Source organism: Leptodactylus fuscus, chromosome 3 (assembly GCF_031893055.1).
Source record: "Leptodactylus fuscus isolate aLepFus1 chromosome 3, aLepFus1.hap2, whole genome shotgun sequence".
NCBI lineage: Eukaryota > Metazoa > Chordata > Amphibia > Anura > Leptodactylidae > Leptodactylus > Leptodactylus fuscus.
Genome location: NC_134267.1, coordinates 7,238,801 through 7,247,835, shown reverse-complemented (window position 1 = coordinate 7,247,835; position 9,035 = coordinate 7,238,801). Strand labels below are relative to the sequence as shown.

The window sequence follows — 9,035 nt, the reverse complement described above, 5'->3', positions numbered from 1 at the left end:
TTTTCCTGCTTTCGTGTTTATCTGAACAGCGGTAAGTCTGCGACGGTGACGGCGTGCTCATTACCGGCGCTGCGGAGAGGACCCGAGCGGTGTGACAGTCATACATAATACAGGAGAACAAGTACATCCATGTTTGTCTCCGACTTCAACTGAGAAAGTCGTAGAGAAATCTGAAGTAACAGAAGTAGTATGCAAGAGCCTCAGTACAACAAAGCTAGTGCTGGGTGTAATGAGGCTCCTCAGATCGGAGGTCTCCCTTAGTAGGCAATGGATTAGCTATTACTACACATCATGGTTGGGCAAGGATACAGCGCATGCGCACAATTCTGCAGTTCTCTTGGGGCACGTTCACATCTTGGCATCAAACCTGACCCTTGGATTTCTGCTTAAGATATGCAATGTGTGTGTGGTAGATTCACACACATAAGTAGGGGGATGGGGAACATGTTGGCTCAGTGGTTAGCACTGCAGCGCTGGAGTCCTGGGTTCGAATCCTGCCAGGAACAACATCTGCAAGGAGTTTGTATGTTCTCCCCGTGTGTTTGTGTGTATTTCCTCCCATACTACAAAGACATTGGGAAAAATGTACATTGTGAGGCCTATATGGGGCTCACAATCTACAAAAAAAAAATTAGAGGTCGCAGGAGCCACAGTGGACCCTGCAAACTCAAAAAAAAAAATAAAAAATTAGTAAGTAGCATGGTATTTCCACCCTGCAAACAAAAATGTGTACGAGGTTGGACAGCAAGCAGTGCAATACAGTCCTGTCCCTATAGAAACCTGCAGACGCACATTGCACACGTCATTGTCATGTAAGGTGATGGAAAGGGTGCAGTTGGTGTTTTAGGCGATTTAGCCTCTGTTCACATCTGTGTCACAAGCTGTACTGCAGGTATGCAACATATTCTGGAAAAAAGAGTGACTTTGGGGTTATGATGATGTCTTACTGTTAAAAATGGCTCTGCTGGCTGCTCTATTACAAGTCAAAAGCACAAAATATACTTTGTTGGGTACATTATAAACGTACAAAACAAAATCCCACACAACGGATGCAAAGCTTAAAATCCATATTACTAAGGTTATAAAAAATCCAAAAAGGTAAGAAAGAAGGGGAGAAAAACGCACAGCGCCCGGTCACAGAAAGCAGCAGACAGGTACTGCATGAATCAAAATGGTGGAAATAAATGTAGTAAAACACAAGGCTCCTATAGATAGGAAGGCAAAGGACAGGATAATGAGGTTAGGAAAAAACAATACTAAGTCAGAGAGGTACATAAACCAAAATTGGGATAAATGGTGTAAGCACACATCCAGGAGACCAGAGGGGCCCCTGTACAGGTAAAACCAATGAAAGCGACACAATGTTGCACCAACTCTCCAGTTCCCTCATTCGCCGGGATCATAAAATGCAGCAAAATCTGCAACAAAGATGCGACTTTAACTTTTCCAAACCTTCCAGCCTTAGTGATATTCTCCAGGGCTCCTCGCTTGCTGTCTTCTTAAATGACATATGTTATTGTAAGAAATTGGGGAAGTTCAGCTTCCTCCTCCGCCAGATACAAGGTTTATTGGATGAAACTTAGTGGTAATGACCATTGTCACATTCTATATGGCGGATGTATCCCCAGATCTATTACAGGTGCATTTGCCAAGGTCGTAGCTACTAGGAGCCTTCACCGGTGCAGCGTTAGCTTTTATTGTTATCCATTCACATTTCCTTCCATTGCTATCGTGTCTCTTGGGCAGCCATTGACCTTGTATCTCCGCACGGTGTATTTCATTGCTAATGTCTGTTCCTTCCTTTAACAACCTGATCTAAATGATTGTTCTTCTTTGCTAGGAATTAGTGGTTTCAATGCCCTGAATGTACCTTTACACAGCAGAAGACATCAGGTTTGTTCTTATTACTTTTCCAATTACACATCCTATTTACAAGTACCAGGTTTTTTTTTTTTTTGTGATTTAAAGGGTAATGGACTTGTCTCCTCTTTTGTACCCTACATACTTTGATACAAATTTTTAAAGGGGTTGTCTGTCCAGATAAAAAGCAATTTTAAAGGAGTCTTCCCACCTTGGATATTTATGGTACGTCTATAGGATATGACAGATGCAGGTCAGTGCTGGAATGGATTGGTCGAAAGACTTGTCCTGTTGTGGTGTGGATCCAGTAGGTGGCGCCACCTAGGCCCTGGGCCCATCACCCTCTGCCCTGGCGTGTTCAGTTGCAGCTTCTGTCCAAGTAGTAACTAAATATGGATGTCATAGATGAAGCATTAAAGGGGTTGACCCATTATGGACACTTATCCCCTATCCACAGGACAAGGGGTAAGTGTCCCGATTGCTGGGTCTCCCATTGATCAGGAGGACCGAAAGTCTCCCTAAGGTCTCCTTGTGTGTAAGTGACCGACTTTCAACTTTGACCTTTATGATGTCAATACCCCAATGCCTGTGGCATTATGAGGACGGGAGTCAGAAGATCACAGGATCAAGTCCCCTTGTTGTTGTTCTGGATCCACTTGGTAGGATTATGGGTTGGACTTGAGTCTTTATCCAACTTTATCGACTGTGTTAGATGCAAAGCAGGGACCAGAGCGATCCTTCGCCGTGTGACATGGATTGGATAGGATTATTGTATGGTTAGTAGGTATCGTGTGCAATCTATATCCTAGTAGATCTGAGCTGTAGGGTTAATAGGTTGGGTTTGAGGTCGCTGTATAGCCTTTTGCTAATGCCCCGTGCACATGACCGCCTGTGCTGCCCAAGGCTCTTGTGATCTGTGTCCATTTCTCCGTTCCGTTCTGATATTTATACGACATGTCCTATAAGATACCAGAACTGAAGATCCTCGGGCTGTACCGCCTGTCGTGTACATGAGGCCTCAGATACCACTAGAGTACTAACTTATTTTGGGAGTCCTGCGTATTGCGTATAGGGTTGTCTTGCAGCCACTTTAATAAACTTCAGCCCCATTTAGAAATCTTCATTATTCCACCAAATCCCTGCGTGTGACATAAGACATCAGGAGCCGTCTCTCTGCCCCTTGTGGTCTCAGGCTTTTATATGGTCGTAAATATCCTCCCGAATTTTATGTCCTCTTAGTCCTATACAGGATTGTAAAGGTGATCCATGGCCGGAGAGGGAATGACTATTAATATAAGTCACGTCATGGTCACATGAGTATTCAGCGTTACTTGTACTATCTGGGAACCTATACACCGTACAGCCATAACATTAAGACCAAGTGACGTGAATAAGATGGATGATCTGGTGACCATGGAGGGGTGGGATACCTTAGTGTGAACAGATAATTCTTGAAGCCCCTTCGTGACATGCATGGTCTTATGTTGGGGGTATAAATATGGCGTCCCCTCTGGAGGCCTTTGTTATGGGTGTCTCAATGCAAACGTTAGAATTTTTGAATCAGTATTAAAACCATTGATTGTTTCCAAAATGGCAGGTCATAGGGAGCGCTCCTGGTTTGCATTTCTTAGTACTTGCCACAAGTGGGCAACTCACATCAGTGTCATGGGGAGCCCAGGGCTCATCCGTAGGTCTGGGGTGTGAAGGCTACAGGTCAGTATACAGAGACCAGGGAAGCAACGGCACCGGAACGCCAGGAGTCTGCAGAGAGGTGAATACAGCTGTGTCCTATAGAATACATGACATGAGGTATTGTCCTATGCCGCTGGTGACCCTTCACACCCCGGTCTGCTGGTATTTACCAGGTCCTCTGTTCTTACATGTGCACACTATTGATCTCCGGGGTCTTCTCCACTTTTCTCTTGCTGATGAACAGAATTGATGACGACTTATTTTTTCCCTCCTCTAGTTAAAAGCCCGGGAATTATCCGGCCAGGCTCTGGCCTTTGTCCAGGATCTGGTCACTGCCCTCTTGAACTTTCATACATACACAGAACAGAGAGTCCAGATCTTTCCCATAGACTCGGCCATCGATGTCATCTCGCCGCTGAATCAAAAGGTACATGTGATGTATTGTGATAGTAAAATTCCTACAACCTGGCATCATAAAGCCCGTGGGTTCTGATAGTTCAGCACTTAATAACTTGCAGATCAATGGGGGTCCAAGCGCCCCGACCCCCACTGATCTGGAGAACGGGGGACTTTTAAAGAGGACCTTTCACCGATTTGGGCGCAGGCAGTTCCATATACTGCTGAAAAGCCGACAGTGCATTGAATTCAGCACACTGTCGGCTTTCCCGATCTGTGCCCCGGGTAAATAGCTATCGGTCCCGGTATCGTAGCGTTTTACAGTCAGAAGGGCGTTCCTGACAGTCTGACAGGTACGTCTTTCTCCACAGCAGCGCCTATCGCGCTGTACAGTGTGAGCGGGGAGGAACGCCCCAACCCCTCCTGATAATACTCGTCTATGGATGAGCACTGTGAGCAGAGGGTGGGGGCGTTCCTCCCCGATCACACTGTACATGCTGCTGTGGAGAAAGACGTACGTGTCAGGAACACCCTTCTGACTGTAAAAAGCTGTGGTACCGGGATCGCTAGCTCTTCACCCCTGGCACAGATCGGGAAAGCCGACAGTGCGCTGAATTCAACACACTGTTGGCTTTCCAGCAGTATATGGAACTGATACTTCAAAGTGAAAATCCAGCACTCAAAAAACCTTCTTAAAATCTCGTATTTATTGAAAAACTTACGTTAAAAACTTGCACAAATGAATCCACCTTTAGTGGTGACCCCCATCCAGAGAGAAAAGCATCCAAACTGACGCATTTCGGAACTGGGTTCCTTAGTCGTAGCACTGCCTGTGCCCCGGACCATGAAAGGTCCTCTTTTAAATGGAGGTTTAGTGTGTGCATCGTTCTGTTGATTTCAATGGCAGATTTGGAGGTAGCCAAGCAAAGGAATGGAGCCATGTGCGCACTGTCTAACCACCGCTCCATTCAGAGGTTCCCCGTTCTCCTGATCAGTGGGGTTCTGATAGGTTGGACCCCATTGATCTGCAAGTTATTTCCTATCCCACTGCTGGCGCCCAGACCCTTCCGGAATAGCTGATCTGTGCGGGCTCAAGGTGTCTGATCCCTACAGATCACATGCTGATGACATATCATCTGGAGGTCATTGGTATGAAAAATTGATTTGGGGGAAAACAACCCCTTTATAGGTTCCGGCCTTTTATTAATTTAGTCTCACTCCCGTACGCCGAGTTGAAATGTAAGTCATTCAGGACCTGGCTTAGATTTCATATAAAACTCCTGGCATTTATTATTATTATTATTATTATTATAATATTACGTTCTCATTCTGAGGCTTCCCCAGCCTGCCTCGTGTCCATCCCACTTCACCCACTTTTGCAAAAAGTGTCAGTTCTGGGGCGCAGAACAACAATGTGATGCATCTTTGGTGCAAGAAAGGGTCGTGTGCCAAAGAGGCACCACATTACCACCCATCTATGCCGGTGAACATTGTGTTTCAGCCTTATAATGGTTGTATGCACTCTATATCCATATACGTCTGATGGAAGCATGCACCCCGTACCCTGCAGTGACATCCTACAGATTCCCATTGTGTAAAATGAATCAATAAACCTATGAGTTTACACCATGAGTAATATGGAGCAGCAACTTGGCGATCAATGGGGGGTCAACACCATAACTGCCCCAATTGGTATAGAGTGGCGATTTGGGCTGCGTACGTATCCATTCATTTCATGGAGACATTAGAGTGCCATGTTATGGCCATCTTTAATATCTAGCAGTTCCCACTGAAATGAATGGAGCGATGGCCTCTACGTAAATCGGGCGAGTCCACAGCCGGCACAGGGATTATTAACCCCGTCATACAGTACGCTGGTCTTAATGAATTCCCCCCATTGGGTGCGATATTCACCGCGATCAGGACGGTAAAAGAACGTCTCTGCCTCCTCTCTGGGGACTCTGACTGTCTCTCACAGCTGCGGACTCTGCAGAGACATTAAGAGACGTCTCTGTTTGGTCACGTGAATTCCCCCCCCCCCCCCGCAAACAATTAACCACTTAATTTCTTCCTATAATTTATTAATGCTCTATGTAACATTCAAGAAATTTATTATTTCCCCAATTAAAACCCCCTTAGGCATCAGTCATTTCTTATTGATACCTGCCTAGGTATACAGGGAATATATCACTGCATAAATAGATAGGACAGCTGCACCATGGCCCCCCTGGGATCTGTAACGGCAGCCATATTGGTCGTCACCCACCTCCCCCAGAAGCTAAAAACATCTAAATTGAATTTCTTATGGATTTGACAGATGAGGACGACTCGGTCTCTCATCTTCACTGTCATTTTTTTTATTTTTCCAGGTAAGACTAATGGAGCATTGTGCCTCTGTCCCTTGCAGTGTGCCAGCCTGGCCAGTAGATGGCAGTATTTGCTTGCGGTTGAATATCCGCCATATTACGTTCCTCTGACCAGGAGCCTTTATAGTCTTCAGCGTTAATCCTTTTACATACTATGGGGTCTGTTTTCTGTAGAAGACAATGCAATTATTACATGCAGCTGAAATGTCTTGAGATGAAACTATATCTTTTTTTTTTGAGCAGACTTCTTTAGGAGGATTAGCGCTGTCCGTGATTTCAATTTGATCCCCGTACGGCAGTCGACAAAGACTCCGTAATTGACAGTGATGTATCCTCCATGCATGCTGCAAGGTATAATCGCCTCCATTACATTCACCAGCGCCCTGTTTTTTTTTCCCTTCTCTGCAGTTCTCCCACTACCTTCACGAAAATGCCTCGTACGTGCGGCCCCTGGAGGAAGGCATGCTCTGCTTGTACGAGAGCATCACAGAAGGCACCGTCACCGTCCTGGTAATATATCCATCCTCGTTATTTGCCCCGTCTACCTATGAATCTCTATCCAATTTACATGTCACATCCCAATTTCGTTCCCAGGAAACGGCGGTGAAACTGCAATTTTTTTCGGAGCACTTTACGTCGTACGTCTCGTACCTGCAGAAGATACTTCCATACCAGTTACAGAGGTACGCCGCGTCATTCGTATGCATTACGTGATCATTCTGGAAGGTTCCTCTGCCTTTTAGCACAGCGATGGGCTTGCTTTGCAGCCATTGGAGCTGTGAGCGTGTCTTTCTCAATGTTTTGCCCACAGCGGAGAGAGTAATTAAAGTTATTCCCACTGGTTCTCTGCAATGTCTCTGCCAAGTGATGTTGTAATGCTGCAGCGGCGGATGAACCAGTCTTTTTCGTCCTCGGAGGGTTTACGCACAGATATCTATCCTCTGTCAAGATCCTTTCATTATGATCAGCCAGCTTTGGGTAAGCCTGACATTGAGCGAATGTCCAGGCTGTACAGATCTGCCGCCATCCTCGACCAAAATAGTGACAGCAGATGACGGATAATAATTGGGAATTATTACAGACATGGTGTATCAAATACATAAGATACGAGAGGATAGAAACTTCCTTTAACCCTTTCCCGACATCCGTTGTACTAGTACGGCGCATGTCGGGTGTTTAACTATGGCGGCCGCCTGGGAGTTGGGTGGCCACCATAGCTGCCGGGTGTCTGTGTTACACAGTAGACAGCCAACGCTAATGCCTCCCATCAGTCCCCGGACCGATGGGAGGCATTAACCCCTCCGGCGCCTTGGTCACGTGACCAACGTCACGTTTCCATTACAGCTGGGAGCCTTGTAAAGGCTCCCCGGCCGGTCTGCAGTGATTTCCTTTTGCAGGCTGGTCTATGAAGCCTGCAAAAGAAATGATTTTTTGCAATGCATTAGCATTGTAATGCATTGCATTAGTGATCAGACCCCCTGGGGTTCAAGACCCCTAGGGGGTCTAATAAATGCAAAAAAAAAAATTAAAAAAATAAAATACATTTTTTTTTTTAAATGGATTAAAAATAGAGATGAGCGAACACTAAAATGTTCGAGGTTCGAAATTCGATTCGAACAGCCGCTCACTGTTCGTGTGTTCGAACGGGTTTCGAACCCCATTATAGTCTATGGGGAACATATACTCGTTAAGGGGGAAACCCAAATCCGTGTCTGGAGGGTCACCAAGTCCACTATGACACCCCAGGAAATGATACCAACACCTCTGGAATGACACTGGGACAGCAGGGGAAGCATGTCTGGGGGCATCTAACACACCAAAGACCCTCTATTACCCCAACATCACAGCCTAACAACTACACACTTTACACACTCAATACCACCTCTCTGACAGTAGGAAAACACCTTGAAACATGTGTATTTGGCACTTGCAGTGAGGAGAGCTTGTCACCAGCAGTGAATTTGGCCCTTGTAGTAAGTTGAGGTTGGCACCAACATTTGTTTTGAAAATCAGGGTGGATTGAGCCTCTAACCAGCAGAGTTTGGGCAAATTCATGGTGGAGGGAGCCTCTAAAAACCCCAGTTTGGACCAATTCATGGTGGAGGGAGCCTCTAAAAACCCCAGTTTGGACCAATTCATGGTGGAGGGAGCCTCTAAAAAAACCCAGTTTGGGCAAATTCATGGTGGAGGGAGCCTCTAACCAGCCCAGTTTGGACCAATTCATGGTGGAGGGAGCCTCTAAACAGCCCAGTTTGGACCAATTCATGGTGGAGGGAGCCTCTAAAAACCCCAATTTGGACCAATTCATGGTGGAGGGAGCCTCTAACCAGCCCAGTTTGGACCAATTCATGGTGGAGGGAGCCTCTAACCAGCCCAGTTTGGGCAAATTCATGGTGGAGGGAGCCTCTAAAAACCCCAATTTGGACCAATTCATGGTGGAGGGAGCCTCTAAACAGCCCAGTTTGGGCAAATTCATGGTGGAGGGAGCCTCTAAAAACCCCAGTTTGGACCAATTCATGGTGGAGGGAGCCTCTAAAAAACCCAGTTTGGACCAATTCATGGTGGAGGGAGCCTCTAACCAGCCCAGTTTGGGCAAATTCATGGCGGAGGGAGCCTCTAACCAGCAGAGTTGGTGGAAATCAGGGTGGAGGGAGCCTAGTATTAGCAGAATTGTGCAACGCTTATGGTGGATGAGTATGAGGATGCGGAGGAATTGGAGAG

The 9,035-nt window shown here is 46.2% G+C and overlaps 1 protein-coding gene across 1 annotated transcript in view; it reads left to right on the top strand.

Moving 5' to 3' along the window:
* PPP1R21 (protein phosphatase 1 regulatory subunit 21) overlaps positions 1-9,035 on the top strand; it is a 79,868-nt gene that overhangs the window by 43,659 nt on the left and 27,174 nt on the right. The window contains exons 4-7 of the mRNA XM_075266951.1: positions 1,841-1,893; positions 3,830-3,979; positions 6,723-6,824; positions 6,909-6,997. Of these exons, the coding sequence (XP_075123052.1) occupies positions 1,841-1,893; positions 3,830-3,979; positions 6,723-6,824; positions 6,909-6,997 (394 nt within the window). The remainder of the gene's footprint in view (positions 1-1,840; positions 1,894-3,829; positions 3,980-6,722; positions 6,825-6,908; positions 6,998-9,035) is intronic.